At 40.7% G+C, this 17,044-nt stretch overlaps 1 protein-coding gene across 1 annotated transcript in view; it reads left to right on the forward strand.

The window, feature by feature from the left end:
* TMEM62 (transmembrane protein 62) overlaps positions 1 to 17,044 on the forward strand; it is a 47,709-nt gene that overhangs the window by 18,887 nt on the left and 11,778 nt on the right. The window contains 4 exon segments of the mRNA XM_030559612.1: positions 5,503 to 5,627; positions 7,339 to 7,461; positions 10,219 to 10,374; positions 15,115 to 15,274. Coding sequence (XP_030415472.1) covers positions 5,503 to 5,627; positions 7,339 to 7,461; positions 10,219 to 10,374; positions 15,115 to 15,274 — 564 coding nt within the window.

The raw sequence follows: 17,044 nt of genomic DNA on the forward strand, positions 1-17,044 counted from the left end.
AGCTTTGCAGGCAGAATTCAAGATGAGACTGTTTATTTCTAAGTCTGATCTCTTTGTCTTGACTGCAGTGAATTAAGCACGCTTTTACTTTATGAGCAAGAAACTGAGAGTAAGAAGGGTGTCATTTGCAAACATTTGCACAAAACTGTTGGATTGAGAAAAAATAGATAGTTCAGGATCAGTGAATATCTGTCGCTATGTTTTTGATTAAAGCCACAGGTTTTAAAGATGTATCTATGATTTTATCGGTGACTTGATTGTACATCTGGGATTTTTAACAAGGATGCAAAAAATACACAAATCCTTCAAAGCAAATGAAATATTAGTTGTAGCTACTAAAGCATTGTTACGCTTACCTAATTTGACGTCCAGAATTCATCCCATTTTTGTATGATGATAACTCAGATTCTCTCCTCTCCACTCATGTGTTGCAACATTTACCTTCAGGTGAGAAGCAGAAAATATGTTGTCTGTCCTCCTGGACTTTGAAAGGGCACTTGCAAAGGTGGAAAATCAATGGGCTTGTGTCCTGTTTTGTTTTTTCTGACTATTTTACGTGAGAAATTGAGGTGTTATCAATCCTGGAAATCTCTCTGAACTCTGATAATTGGGCAACTTGTGAAATTTTATCACGAGAGTCAAGAGATTGAAAGCTGAACAACTAAGGGAAGGGAATTTTAGTCACTGTTTAAAATTTTTTGTTTAATATTTTTAACTCCAATGTCAAACATTTTGGAGAAAAAATGTCTTTGTTAAAGATTCAGCACCTATGCCCCTTCAATTAAGGCATTAGAGCTGACAGTGCATATTCTCTGAGCCCTTTCATCCCTATAGTAGGTCCCTGGCAGTACCAAAGATGACCAGACTTGATACTTCTAAGGTAAAAAATAAACCGATTTAAAAAATGAAACAAAACCCAAAGCTTCTATGTTATTTTGTTAGGTTCTTATACCACACTCATCACCATCATATTTGAGCACTTTCCAGTAGTGCGTTAAGCGGTGTGACTAGCAGCTGTCATGTGTTTGTTCTCTCCCCAATAGAGAGCTGGGTGGCTTTTTAATAAATATGTGTTGCGATGTATTTATCTTAGAGAAGGCACTTGGAGAGGTGAGTGATGAGGTTAGTGATGGTCCTTAGTTCCTGGAGAAGTTCATTCCACACTTTCACACCTGCTTCCAAGACACTTCCCCACACAACAAGCTTTACTTTTGTTGAAGAGAGTTCAACTGTGCCAGAAGAGTGTAATTGTCAACCACTGTTTTCATCCTGGAGCTTTAGGCAAACTTTTAAATATCCTGGGCCTGAGCCATGGAGCACCTTGAAGATAATATTCACACATACAGAATGGGAGGAAACTGTCTAGGAAGGAGTATGGCAGAAAGAGATCTAGGGGTCATAGTGGACCACAAGCTTAATATGAGTGAACAGTGTGATACTGTTGCAAAAAAAGCAAACGTGATTCTGGGATGCATTAACAGGTGTGTTGTAAACAAGACACGAGAAGTCATTCTTCCGCTTTACTCTGCGCTGGTTAGGCCTCAACTGGAGTATTGTGTCCAGTTCTAGGCACCGCATTTCAAGAAAGATGTGGAGAAACTGGAGAGGGTCCAGAGAAGAGCAACAAGAATGATTAAAGGTCTTGAGAACATGACCTATGAAGGAAGGCTGAAGGAATTGGGTTTGTTTAGTTTGGAAAAGAGAAGACTGAGAGGGGACATGATAGCAGTTTTCAGGTATCTAAAAGGGTGTCACCAGGAGGAGGGAGAAAACTTGTTCACCTTAGCCTCCAATGATAGAACAAGAAGCATGGGCTCAAACTGCAGCAAGGGAGTTTAGGTTGGACATTAGGAAAAAGTTCCTAACTGTCGGGGTAGTTAAACATTGGAATAGATTGCCTAGGGAAGTTGTGGAATCTCCATCTCTGGAGATATTTAAGAGTAGGTTAGATAAATGTCTATTAGGGATGGTCTAGACAGTATTTGCTCCTGCCATGAGGGCAGGGGACTGGACTCGATGACCTCTCGAGGTCCCTTCCAGTCCTAGAGTCTGAGTCTACGAGTCTATAAGGAGCAAGACTTTTAACTTGATTCAAAATTCTATGGGAAACTAGAGTATGGAATGGAGAATGGGTTTGATGTGATTGTGGTAGCTTGTGTTACTGAGCAGATGCACTGCAGCGTTTTATACTAGTTGGAGTTTCCCAAATGTTGAAGGTTTTGTGCCTAGGCATATAACGTTATTGCTGAGAGGTGTCAAAGATATGAATAAATAAAGCCAGATCTCCATCTGTTGGGATGGAGCAGTCTCATAGCCAATTGGAGATGATAGAAGGCATTACTTATGGATGCTGCTGTGTGAGAGCTTTAGCATCTGTGAGGAATCGAAGTGTAGTCCTAAGCTATGGAATGAATTGGCCGGTTGTGGGTGTGTACTTTCAACCAACAGAAGCTACACTGCCGCTACAACTCTCCAAAATGCTTCCCTTTACCCGTTAGCATCACTTCTGTCTTTTGGATTCAGCCAGCTTCTCTTCATCCATGAGCTGATCTCATTTAAATTATGGGCCATCTTGATGCTAGCAGTGTGGTCACATGTAGAGAATAGATAGAGCTGTATGTCATCTACATACTGCTGACACTAGGGTCTGTTCACCTAATGGCTATGTGCAGATATTGAAAAGGACTGGAGAGAGAATTGATCCTTATGAGACTCTACCAGAGAGGGTTCTAATGATGGAAGTGTAGTTTATCTTCACTGCTTTTGGGGTGTCTCTCCAGCAGAGTGAATAAAAATCAATTTATCAGATTTTTTTTATTTAAATCAGATTTTTTGGTAAAATGCTTTTTGAGGATAAAAACTATTTAAAGATAGGTTTAATTAAGATACATTATAGCTCAAAGATATCTCATCATGGAATAGGGATTATAAATTCTAATTCTATAGTATGAGACAATATATTCACGTAATATTTAAGAAAAGTTTTGTAAATGAGTTTCAATAGTTCTTGGATTAGGGTCCTAATCTTATGGAGGTTCCAGGGACTTCTGTATAGATTATTTAGGTTAATCTTTCTGTCTACTCAAGGGACTCAGTGTTCAGTCTAGAACAGGGGTCGGCAACCTTTCAGAAGCGATGTGCCAAGTCTTCATTTATTCACTCTAATTTAAGGTTTTGCGTGCCAGTAATACATTTTAATGTTTTTGAAGGCCTCTTTCTATAAGTCTATAATATATAACTAAACTATTGTTGTAACCAGATAGCTAAGGGTTAATGTCTCTTTCACCTGAAACACCTGACCAGAGAACCAATCAGGAAACTGGATTTTTTCAACTTTGGGTGGAGGGAAGTGTGTCTCTGAGTCTTTTGTTTGTCTGCCTGTTTCCTCTGAGCTTTGGAGAAGTACTTTCTACTTTCTAGTCTTCTGTTTCTAAGTGTAAGGACAAAGAGATCAGATAGTAAGTTCTATGGTTTCTTTTCTTTGGTATTTGCATGAATATAAATGCTGAAGTACTTTGATTTGTATTCTTTTTGAATAAGGCTGTTTATTCAATATTCTTTTAAGCAATTGACCCTGTGTTGTATCATCTTAATACAGAGAGACCATTTGTATTTTTTCTTTCTTTTTTATATAAAGTTTTCTTTTAAGACCTGTTGGAGTTTTTCTTTACTTCAGGGAAATTAAGTCTGTACTCACCAGGGAATTGGTGGGAGGAAGAAATCAAGGGGAGAGCTGTGTGTTGGATTGCTAGCCTGATTTTGCATTTCCTCTGGGTGAAGAGGAAAGTGCTTTTGTTCCAGGATTGGGAACGGAGAGGGGGACTCACTCTGCGTAGTTTCACAGAGCTTGTGTCTGTGTATCTCTCCAGGAGCACCTGGAGGGGGGAAGGGAATCAGGATTATTTCCCTTTGTTGTGAGACTCAAGGGATTTGGGTCTTGTGGTCCCCAGGGAAGGTTTTTCAGGGGGACCAGAGTGCCCCAAAACACTCTAATTTTTTGGGTGGTGGCAGCAGTACCAGGTCCAAGCTGGTAACTAAGCTTGGAGGTTTTCATGCTAACCCCCAAATTTTGGACGCTAAGGTCCAGAATCTGGGAATAAGGTTATGTCACTTCTGTATAGATTATTTAGGTTAATCTTTCTGTCTACTCAAGGGACTCAGTGTTCAGTCTAGAACAGGGGTCGGCAACCTTTCAGAAGCGATGTGCCAAGTCTTCATTTATTCACTCTAATTTAAGGTTTTGCGTGCCAGTAATACATTTTAATGTTTTTGAAGGCCTCTTTCTATAAGTCTATAATATATAACTAAACTATTGTTGTATGTAAAGTAAATAAGGTTTAAAAATGTTTAAGACACTTCATTTAAAATTAAATTAAAATGCAGAGCCCCTGGACTGGTGGCTAGGACCTGAACAGTGTGAGTGCCACTGAAAATCAGCTCAAGTGCTGCCTTGGGCACGCGTGCCATAGGTTGCCTACCCCTGGTCTAGAAGATACCATCGGAGATGCTTAGTTTTGGAGTCCTCAAACTTGGATTTGTGTCTCCAGAGATAACATGCTTGTTAACAGCAAAAATGTTTTTAAATAAATAAATAATATATAGAGGTGAGAAATAACAGACCTCAACCCTATTGTCCGTCTGCAAATTTGTGTACACGGAGTCAATCCCTTACATCTCTCTAAAAGAGCAAAGTTTCAAAAAGTTTAATGAATAGAAGATTATTAGGGGCAGAATAGATCTGAACAAGGAGAAGAAGTCTGGAGATAAATGTGAGAAGGGAGGGACAGGCAGTAGAAACAAAAGTAAAACTGTTTGAGCAGCATATTCCAGAAGTGTTGAGGTCTTTCTGAGTGTAGCCTTCATGGATTTGAGATCTACCACACCATTCTCTCACTAGAAGAGAATATAACGGCAGCAGGCCGTAAAAGAGACCCAGTCTGAAAATATTTTAATGAAGTTCCTCTGCCTGTGAAGAATATGTATTAAGGTTCTAGCAACCAACAAGAATGCACTTTTATGTAGAAATCCATTATTAAATCAAGTCTTCCTGACTAGTGATTTAAATCATGATTTAAATCAAATGCACCCTGCTGTCCAGGAAGGAGGGTCACCATTTTAGTGCATTCCCCAGGACTTCTGTCACCTCTCTCAACTTGCATGCCTTCTTTACGCTGAAGCAAAAATGGGCAAAAAAAGCCTGGGGTGAGGGTGGGGAGAATCTCATGCAGATCTTTATGCTGCTTTTGCCACTGCTCAAGTAAAAGGAATACTTTGACTGCTATGTAGCTTTATTTTTTCCAGTGTCTGATCTTTTTATTTTGTTTGAATTGGGGGATATTGATAGCAGTTCTGAAAGTTCCATTTATGCACATGATTCTATAGGAACTAAAAAAAGTACTCTTTATAGTTTAAAGGGTGATTGGTGGTGTTTGTTATTTGATTCCTGGATCCAAATAGCCTGAATGCTAATGAAATGCATTTTCAATTTGTCTGCCATTTCAGAGTCAAATGGAAGAGCTGTCTTCCTTGGCCACAGAAAGTCATCATAGCAACCAGACCATCTGGTTTGGCCATTACCCCACTTCAACAATCATCTCCCCGTCCTCGGGAGTACGAATGGTAATGAGGTAAGATCTCTCTTCTCTTTCTACATATTTCCAGCATTACCCCACTTCAACAATCAGCTCTCCTAAGGTGGCATTTTCTTCCCAGTAAAATAACACTGGTCTACAATTTTTGAGAAGTCATCTGCTTCAGAGATAAAATGTGATATTTATTATGTATTTTGATGTGCTGAATTCAAATATGACAATTAAAACAACTGATTGGCTACTGTTCCTAAGATATTTGTTTTTACATTTTATGTCTATGTATGTTGTGTAGATAGTAAAGTTTTAATCATAAATTGTAAACCTAGGTCTTTTCATGTGTTTATGGTTGCTTTACATGATAATATTTCACCTGTCCTGTTTATGTAACACTTTAAAAATCAGCAAAAGGGTTATATAAATAAAATTTATTATGAAACAAAAGCAAAAAACTATTATATACATAGTTTAGTCCTATTCAGTGTCTACTCGGCGCTTCTTGGCTTGTCTCTTGTATTCATTAAATGGAGCATCTCTTGTCACTGTCCAGCAATAGTCTGCAAGCATTGATGGCTTCCATTTGCCCTGATAGCCTCTCAGGAGTTTCTGTTGCTGAAGTCTGGAGCCCAACAGCTCTGCCTTACTCTTGGGTAGTTCCAAATCCCTGACAAGATCATTCAGTTCACCTTGTGTTATGAGGTGTAGTTCAGAGGAGGAGGATGGGAGAAAATGTGGGTCCTGTGACATTGATGGTTCAGGACCAGAAGTTTCATCCTCTTCCTCTTCCTCGTCTGACTCAAGTGAGAATGATTCTGATGCATCAGGAACCGGCAGTCCTTCTCCGTGGGGTACTGGGCATATAGACGATGGAATGTTTGAATAATGCACAGTCTACTTTTTCTTCTTTGACACACCTTTCCCAACTGAAGGCACCATGCAGAAGTAACAATTGCTGGTATGATCTGTTGGCTCTCTCCAAATCATTGGCACGGCAAAAGGCATAGATTTCCTTTTCCTGTTCAACCACTGGCGAAGATTTGTTGCACAAGTGTTGCAGCGTATGTGTGGGGCCCATCTCTTGTCCTGATCTCCATTTTGCAGCCAAAATAAAGGTGATAGGCTTTCTTAACCATAGTGGTTATACTGCGCTTTTTTGATGCAAAAGTCACTTCACCACAAACATAGCAGAAGTTATCTGCACTGTTCAGACAAGTACGAGGCATCTCTGCTCACTTTAGCTAAACAGAAATGTGTCCCTTTGCAAAATCAAACACTGACAAAGAAGAGAGCACGACACCGTATGATTTCTAGAGCTGATATAGGGCAATTTGTTCAGCAGAGTGACGTAAGCTTCGTTATGATTGCATCATCCATGACTTCTAGGAATAACATGATGCAATTCATATCATGTATGATGCAATACCAGCCTCAGATTGCCTCATTCATTGTTTTGCCTAAAAAGCAAGTACTGTCCAAACCCAGTCATAGATTTATTCATAGATCCAGTCAAAGATGTATTTTAGTCATTTCTGGTTTAAATTGAGATCCCTTCCCTTTATAACTCACTTATCCTCCGCCATTCTCAAGTCAAGGGTCGTAAATACTGACCCAATAGCATATCTTGAAAACTAGAGCCAATCAACAATTTTAAGTATCATTTTTGTTCTCAGAATTAGTAAAGTTAGACTACATTTATTTCAGAAGCATTTTGGCTGTAGAGCAGCATAATAATCATATTGTTTTTGACTAGCTCTGCCACAGCCTATTTGTGTGGACACCTCCATACATTGGGTGGACTGATGCCAGTCCTGCATAGTCGGCACCCTCAGGGCACTCTGGAACTGGAGCTGGGAGACTGGATGGAAAATAGGAAGTAAGTAAACCCCCAGTGAAAAAGTAAGTGTTATACACAGATGCTACCTGGTGAAGTGGTGAACCTTTCTTTTTATTCTTTGTGGAGAGGTTAGCAGACGTGATGTCCCTGTTGCATTAGCTCCTACCATTAATGATTATGAAAAATACCTTCATATGTAACACTGGGAATTTTCCCCCTATGCTAACAGTTTGAAATAATTATAATACATTATGTCAAAGAAACATTTTTCTTCACTATATTCCCCTTATTTTGTATATTTAGAAATGGAATACAGGAAATCTAAATAGTGTGTATCTGTGTGTTCAGCAACAAATTGCTACACGAACTGTAATTAAAACATCAGTATTGGTATTTTAAAATGTCATTGCTTTGCATCAACTCTGTTCTGTTCAATAACAAAAATAGTCTAACTGATAAATATAGCATCAATAGACTGAAATGTGGTAAATGTTGCAAGGAATCCATGTGATCTAGTGGGTTGGCATGCTATCCTTTTAATCTCTGGAGGTTAAGAGTCAAATCTGGATTAAAATACCAAATAAAAACTGTTAAAACAGTGTTACAATTCAAACTAAATACAGGTAATGGAGGGTAAAAACAGGGCTGGCTCCAGGGGTTGGCCACCCCAAGCAACCAAAACAAAACAAAACAAAAAAAAAGCCACGATCGCAATCTGCAGCAATTCAGCGGGAGGTCCTTCGCTCCAAGTGGGAGTGATGGACCCTCCGCCAAATTGCCGCCCAATACGTGAAAGTGCTGCCCCTCTCTGGAGTTGTCACCCCAAGCACCTGCTTGATAAGCTGGTGCCTGGAGCCAGCCCTGGGTAAAACACATTACACGATGTAACAGGATTCCCACTCACTGCTAGTGTGCCTGTTCATGTCCGGATCTGGGAAAGTTAGCTCTTGCAGAGTAGGATGCCCCCTTCTGTTCTCTCTGCAGTACTTACTCTTCTGGTAACTTGGCCTTCCAGTGAGATCCCCATTCAGTCCACCCCTTCCAGGGTCACAAAGTCCAACAGGACCACTGTACAAATGCCTTTTCTGGATGTGTTCAGTCCCTGCTTGGGACTCTTTGCCACTATAGCAGTGGCTAGCAGGGGAATCTGAGCCCACCTACTACATGGGTTCTCGCCCAAGGACCCTATACACAACAATCCAGGTCTGCTCAATCCCCATCCCTGTTGGTGTTTCCCTGGGTTCCTTCCTACCCAGCTTTTCTCACTTCCTTTGACTGGTTCTGGGTTTACCATGGGAGTCTACTCGACTTGCCATGGCTACTTCACCCCCTCCTAGCCTCTTGCTAGACTCCTTACTCCAGGATCAGATCTTAGGGTTTACTCTCCCCCTGGACTTTCTTCTTGTCCTTGATATCCTCACTCATCCCAGAGTGTGACTGTATACCCTTCCCCTGCAGCCCCCTTCTGCTTTTAGCCACCTGGCTTTATAGTCTTGTCCCACCCCTTCTCCAGCTGGGCTTCATTCTTAAATTAACCCTGGCCCTCCCTCTTGCTTATGAGGCCAGCTAACCTAAATGGCCTTAGAGTTAGTGAGAGCCCACATTAGGGATGGTGTGGGCTACACACCCTGTCATGCAGGGATGTTGTAATTATCCTAACACCCAATCATTATAAAACGGAGGCAATTCTGAGGTCAGGTTAATTTTTAAAAGAAATCTGAACATGTTGAGGTGTGGAAATGCACAGTTATGGTACCTAAGCAACCTTAACTTTGTCAAGTAGTGACACTATGCAATAACAATATAATTAAAGCTTGTTAGTATTTGTGGATTAGATTTAAACTAACTTTTTAAAATGCATTGGATTTTCCCTTTTTTGTTCTAACCCTCATTGTATTGTTACAAGAAAAAGTGTCCTCTTTCAAAATGGCCACCACCTCTCATTGTTCCCAGTGAGAGTGAAGCCAACAGCCATCCTCATGAGCAGCCTGTAACCATTTCAGAAGGGCATCTAATTGTGGGCAAGTTATGACCTCAGTCCCATTGAGAGCAACAGGAGATGGCAATTGTTTTGAAAGGGGGAAGTTTTACATAGAATTTTCTGTAGTAGAACATAGTTTGTCAGATCCCGATGAAGAGAAACTTTCAATTATGAAGAATGGGAGGTTGGGGAGGGTGGAGAAATGAACATTAATCATGTGTGGTTTTTTTAAGTCTTCGCAGGTAGCCTATGCACAAAATTTCAGTGAGTTTTAACTATAACGGAAGTGTGAAGCATCCACCTTACCTATTATTAACATAATTTGTGAGACAGAAACTGTGTGATATGGGATGTAAATATCTCAAAAGGACCCATTTTAATTCCTAAACTAACCCATTTGATTTGTAAATTATCAGAAAATTCATTCTGTGCTCAAAAAGTAAATGCTGTGATTTTAGGAAGGATAAGTGTGGTTGTACGGCACCTAGCACAATGGGGTCCTTGTCCATGACTAGAGCTCTAAGTACTATGGTAATACAGATAATTAGTAATAATAATTCTTCATACATAACAGAATAGTTGAATTCCTGCTACAAGGTCAAAACTCAACTCAGTCTTAACTATGGGACTGCACATGGCACTTCCATAATAAGTAAAATGAATTTGAAAGTCTCAGTCTAAAAACTGTATCACCTGCTACTCATTACACGCTCAAACACACAATTTGGAAAATAAAGCTTTGGGGAAATTTGTGAATTCTCTGCCTTTGCAATAGCCCATATTAACAAAATTGTCTTGTTTTAACCTCTTATCAGGTACCGGATCCTTGCATTTGATCATGACCTCCTTAGCTTTGCAGATCTGAACTTTGAGGAGTGGCCAGCTGTTCTCATCACCAACCCCAAATCGTTACTTTATAGCAGCTCTACTCATGAACCACTAGTGAAAATTCTTCACTCCACCCACATCAGGTATCCTGGGGTCTCTTGAAACTTTCAGTGAGTTCTTTTACAATTGGATGTTTCTCTGTGACTTAATCAATGTAGATGTGTCTATATGGGTATGTCTATACTGCAAAAAAACCAACCAACCAACCCACCCATTGCAAGCCTCAGAGTTCAGGTCACTTGCCTTGGGCTCATGCTACAAGGCTAAAAATAGCAGTGTGGATGTTCCCTTTCAGGTTCTGAAACTTGGTGAAGGGAGGGAAGTCTCAGAGCCCGTTCTCCAGCCTGAACAGAAACATCTACACTGCTATTTTTAGCCCTGTAATGCAAGCCCCATGAGCCTGAGTCAGTTGACCTGGGCTCTGAGATTTGCTGCCATGAGTGGGTGGGTGGATGGGTGGTTGGTTTTGTTTGTTTTATTTTGCAGTGTAGATGTATCTTAAGTTAACATATGTTCATTCCTCTTCAAATCCAATTCTCTAGGAGGTTATTGTATGATAAAAGCAGTCTATATAGATCCATATTACATTTGCTTTACTCATGCAAATGTTCCCACTGAAGCTGATGGGACTATTTGTGTGATCAAAGCAGGCAGAACTAGGCCCATAATCAGTTTCTTGATAATAGTTGTTAATCTCTCAGTATACCACTGCATCTACCAATTTCAGTTTTTATGTTTGCTTATATTCATCTAAGTGTTTCTCTGTGTGTTTATGCCTCTGCTTTCATCAGGCTTTTTTAGCCTGCATCTGCCTATTTTCAGGTTTTTTTATATAATAAAAAAAACCCTCCACCTCTGCCTATTTCCATATTTTGTATTTTTAAACCTGAACTACTTTATTTCTATTTTTATTTACTTTTAAATTGTTAATATGGCTGGATTTATAGGAATACTGAATAATACAGTTTGTTTCCTGATTACTCCCATTCTCCTGTGCATCTCCTTTCCAATTCCCTCCACAGACAGACAATTCTCTTAAAACATTCCTAGTTATAAAATTATAATGTAACTGGGGCTCCTGAGGGGAGTAAGTACCTTCATAAGCTGTTTCCTGAGAGAGTGTGCTCACCTCATATGAGAGGGGGATGTGGCTCAGTATCTACTTCCCTGGAAGCCTTTTTAGAGATTAAAAGGAGGGCAGTGATGAGACCTTCTTATGGGGATCCGGTACACTCTGTGCTGCTCCCAATTGAGAATGCAAAAAACGCACACACACGCGCACACACACACACAGAGTTCTTGGGGTACCCAGGACTGAGAGTCACCTTGGTATCCTCCCCCGCCTCTCACATGAGGGAGACTTGCTTGTGTTTACCTTGGTGTCAACTCTCTGACACCGCCAGTCTGTTAGCTACCCAAGCACTCTCCTCTGGGGTATGCCAGCCCTTATTCTGCCTTGCAGGTTAACAATAGGTGTACCCCAGTCCTCGAGCTCCTTTGAAGCATTCCTCTGTGGTATCCAGTCCCTTATCTACTGAACACTCATAGGAATACCAGAAAATTCCCAAGGGAACAGTGTACACACCAGGTTGTATGAATCAACTCAGGCTTGGCACCTTGCTAAATATCACAGCAGTGACATATATCTATAGTGAAAACAAGGATAAGTTTATTACCAAAGATTAAAGAGATATTGAGTAAAGATAATGGAAACCAAAGGTTACATATAAAACAAAATTATAACATGCTTTCTAGACACTAAATTTTAACAAGCCAACCTCCTGTCTAAAGAAGTTGATCTCACCTGCCAAGTTCTCTGCATCATTTCAACCAAGGTTGGTTGAGATCCTGTTTTCATAAACGTAATCAATACTTACTTACCTAGGTGCAAGATAAAGAGGTATCTTCTACTTATATTTACTGTTCTCAGAGTCAGAATAACTATCCATGGATTATTTTTCCTATGTGCTGCTTTCCTGTTTATTTCACATCTCCCTTTTGACTTTATATGTAATAGACATTCATTGTGTTAGTTTACAATGCTTAATTTACATCTCAACAGAGAGAGAAGTGAATAAACAACTCTTGCCTGACAGAAAACCTATTTGTCAACTCTGCCTTAATACAGACTTTAAAACATATTCTTTACATAGTATCTGTACTTACATTTCACAATGATATTGATGTCCAGTGAGACCCTGGCTTTCATTTGACACCTCACATGACATTCTTTGGTGAACAAGAATGTACGTACCAGAATCAAGACATTCCTGTAACCCCCTTGCCAGGTGGCATTAAGGGTTTCTTGGGGCATGCTCATGCACGTACATGCGCACACACACAAATGGGAATGTTTATAACTTTATATTAGGCAAGAATATAGGAAAATTAACTTTGAAATGGCAGAAGAACACATTACAGTTTAATAAAGCAAGAGAATTTGATTGAGGGAATAAAATATGAAAGCTTCTTATTTAGTAATTTAAGAAAGAAACTCTAAATACAACTAATGAGCTGTTGGATGAATCAGGGGAATTACCAGATCCATAAAAAATGAGTCTGCAGTGTATGATGATGTTTCAAGTCTTATTACACATCTGAATCCCAAGAATCAACAACAGATATAAAATAACTTGCAAAAGGTAAACTTACAAAGGAAAAGAAATAAGAACTATGAAAAGGCCTTATACCTGCTGAAGTTTCCAAAGCTGTACTTCATCTTAATTTGGTGAAAGCACTTGAAGCAGATAGTTTTACAGAATTTTACAAGTGCTTACTTGCCAAAATCACTACAGTCTCATGGACATTTTCAGCTAGATCATTAAGGAAGAAATCTCTTCTCAACAGTTAACTTTGTCTACAATCTGTATTTTAAAAGGAGATGTGCATCTTGAGGAACAATCTCCATGTTGAATCAGGATTCTGATATTTGCATGAAAATTGTAGTCTTAACACTTGAGGAAGTATTAATTTGTACATTGAACTTAAGCAGGCTTTGTAGCGGAAAGGAATTGTAGTCAGTATTCGTAGGCTAAGTAAAACTGAGGACTCAGTCAACAAGAAGAGCTATCTGAAGTTTAGACTCCAGGACCTTTGATAGGATGGAGTGGGATTTCCTCTTAAAAGCACTAGAATATTTGAATTTGGCTCTTTATTTAAATCATGTATGAGTAGAATTAAATGTACAGAAATGTGTTTCCCTCTTCGGTTAGGAAGGAGTGCCCAGGCAAAGCTGTCCATTCCTGCCCCCTCCAATTAGCTGATCCTGTTAGAACCTTTCATCCAACTAATTCAGTATCATCCCAACAATACGTCGTATATTAACTGGTGGAAAACACAACTATATTTCACCATATATGCATGATAGCCTGCTTCATTTGAGGGAGCCTTACTCTACTTTTCCTATTGCATAATCAGAAATGAAAGAACTTGGAAAGATTTTAGGGTACAAAATTACCATGGGGGAAAAAGCAAACTGCGACACTTTAATTGAAATGGCAACGGTACTGCAGGGAAAACAATTAAAATTGCCCTCTCTTGTTTACTTGGGTGTGAATGTTTCTCATAAAATTGAGCTATATAAACCAAATTATTCTACTCCTGTGTGGGGGGAAAGAAATAAAAAGAACTTTAAAAAAGGACTGACAAATGTCAGCAAAATCTCTATGCGTGTGTGTGTGCGTGCGTGTTTGCCTGTGTCTGCCAATTGTGGTATGAAATATTTGACATAAATGGATCCCCTTTGGTTTTATGTGGTCTAGCTAAGTCTGTTCCAGTTAGGGTCCTGAGGATCAGAGCCGTAAATAGGGATTTTTGTGCCCGAGGCAAGGGACAGGGGCGGCATGTCTGGCTCTTCGATAGCAGGTTCCTCTCGGAGGGAAGGACCTGCCACCAAATTGCCGCCGTTCTTTGGCGGCAATTTGGCGCCAGGTCCTTCCCTCCGAGAAGGACTGAGGGACCCGCTGCCAAATTTCCGCCCAAGAGCCGGATGTGCCACCCCTCTCCCTTGCCAATGATGGGCAGCAATTCGGTGGCGGGTCCCTCACTCCCTCTTGGAGGGAAGGACTTGCCGCTGAATTGCTGCCAAATGAGAGACTTTCTATGCCCCTCCCCTTCTGTGCCTGAGGCAAGGCCTCTCTCACCTTGCCCTCGTTACGGCACTGCTGAAAATAGCTATAACTTTATCAATTCTACAGTCCAGTTTTGCACCATCTGACCCTGGCAAAGATAGATTTTAGACAGAGTTGAATACTATAAAAAAACCTCCTTTTCACAGCCTCTCTCCTTGGGAGTATCAATATAGAGAGTCAAAAATCCAGGCTGAGAATTGCACTTGAATCTCTTGCATGGCATTGTGCTACCAGTAAGTCACCAATACAGACTTTGATTAAATTTTCATTTCAGTAAAAAGGTATTTGAGAAGATCATGTGAATTGATGTCATATATAGATTTAGCAGAACTACATATACCATGTGTATTAACGGTTTTGTTAAGATTTTCTTTTCTGTAGTCAGAAAAACTTCTCCTCATAGACTGTTCCCACTTTTTTGGGAGAGGGCTGCCACATTCCTTTTCACTCTTGGCTCCTAGTAAGTTGATGGGGATAATTAGGGGTATAGCTAAGCAGGATGACTCCCTCTTATGTAAATTACAGCCAGGATCTAATATCTCAAGGATTGTCTGCAATAACTCCAGCTCTTCCCTTTTTTAATCCTTTGAACTTCTAAACATTAGGAAGTGTAACCTAATGACTTGTCTCCAAGGGGTGGTGGTAAACTGTCCTGCAAATCTCATGATGAACCTGTTTGTTTTTACTTCTTAGAATTTTGGTCTTCTCTCCTTCTTTCATCACCTCTGTGAAGGTCAGTATTGATGGAATTCATTTGGGGGATGCTCGTCATGTGTCTGGTCCTCTCTACGTACTGAAGTGGAACCCTCAAAACTACAGTGAAGGGTTACATCACATAGATGTAACTGTCCAGGTTAGCTATTTACTGGCATTCATTACTTTAACCTATACTGCCTAAGCCAGCGGTTCTCAGCCTGCGGGCTGCATGCATCCCAGTTAGCACACAGCTGTGGCCCAGCTCAGCTGTGTGCTAAAGGCTGTGGGTTCCCCGCTCCACACAGCAGGCTTCTGGGTCCGGGCTGCCTGCTGCCCCCAGCTCTGTGCAGCGGGGTCCAGGTTGCCGGATGCCGCTCAGCCCCACATGTCAGACTCCAGGCTGCTGGCTGCTGCCTGGCTCTGTACAGCAAGGTCCGGGGTCCTGGCTGCTGCCTGGCCTTGCACGGCAGAGTCCAGGGTCTCAGGAGCTAGCTGGCTGCCTAGCCCCACATGGCAGGGTCCTGGCTACCGGGTGCTCCCTGGCACCACCCAGCGGGGTCTGGGGTCCCGGCTGCCACCCAGCCCCACGCAGCGAGCTTCAGGGTTGCAGTAGGGTCTGGGGTCAGGGTCCTGACTGAGCCCCAGCCCCGCACTGCAGGGTCCAGGTTTGGGGTTCCTGCCCCATGTCTGGCACTCTGCTTCTGGCCCCACTCTGTGTTGGAGCCTCTGGGTGGAGGGCGCTGGCCATAGGAGTTTGTGGGGGCAGAGGGGAGGTGGAGTTAGGTGATGGGCACTGTGGTTCTCAACCTGCAGCCCAGGTAACACTTTGTGGGCCGCATATGCAGCCCACAGTGATACACTGATTGAGAACCACTGTCCTAGACTATCAACATACTGCATCATGTAAGTAGGGATGAGTTTAGTTTAAATAAATATTTGTACATTTCAGTTTTGTCTGCCAGGCAGCAGAAATGGAAATCAGATTTATTCAGTGAAAAAGTCTGAATTCCTAACATTGAGACTTTATTTAAGGGTATGTACAAAAGGATTTACACTTCAAACTGAAAATGTATTGATGTCAGATACAAGGGGAGATCAGATCATTGGTAAACAAGGTTTTTCAAATAACAAGTAAGTGCTATTTTAAGATTGCCTCAAAAGAGGGGCACTCTGACTTGGACCAGAAATATGTTAATGTGATGTTTCTTCAAGCAAATTTTTAGACAGTTAAGAAAGAGGCAGTTCCTTGCCTACTAAGGGCAAGGATCCAAATCTGGAGGGCCTTGGAGATAAAGTTGTAGTAAATTGTTTGCTTGGAATTGATCTAAAAATTTGTCAAAGGCTAACACCTAACATGTTTTTTATATCACACAACACCAAATCGTTATTGACATTATGTTGTTTGAATATAACATTATGAGGAACAGTTCTCCTTCTGGCAGCTGTAGTTTAGTATTGTTCCTTTAAGAAGCTCTAATGGAAACTGAGCAAACTCTTCCATATTTGTATACGTTTATGCATAGAAATCAATAGTATTGAGAAAGTAAATTTCTGTCTCACCATGACCATGCATAGCCTAGCCAGACAGCATTTCTGTACGGGAAAAACCTCTCTTCTTTAATGGAGTCATACTTCAGATTTGGAAATTTTAATGGTTTGTGTAAGTGTACTCATCCATATATGTAGCTTTCTCTCTTTGTAACACAGCAAGATAAGGACAGTAAGGATTTTCTCTAGTCAACTTGCTGTACTGTTAACGTTGGGCATCCTAGCTTGTTCTTAACCTTTTATTTTTTCTTCCTAAAGAAAGCATTAAAATTTCAGAACTGATTCTTCTCAAATGGAGCAGGAAAGCCACCATTGTTACAGGGCTCATTTCCACGGTGCCCTCTTGTGGCTCTATAGGGCACTACTCACTCTGTCACAG

Source organism: Gopherus evgoodei, chromosome 4, assembly GCF_007399415.2.
Source record: "Gopherus evgoodei ecotype Sinaloan lineage chromosome 4, rGopEvg1_v1.p, whole genome shotgun sequence".
NCBI lineage: Eukaryota > Metazoa > Chordata > Testudines > Testudinidae > Gopherus > Gopherus evgoodei.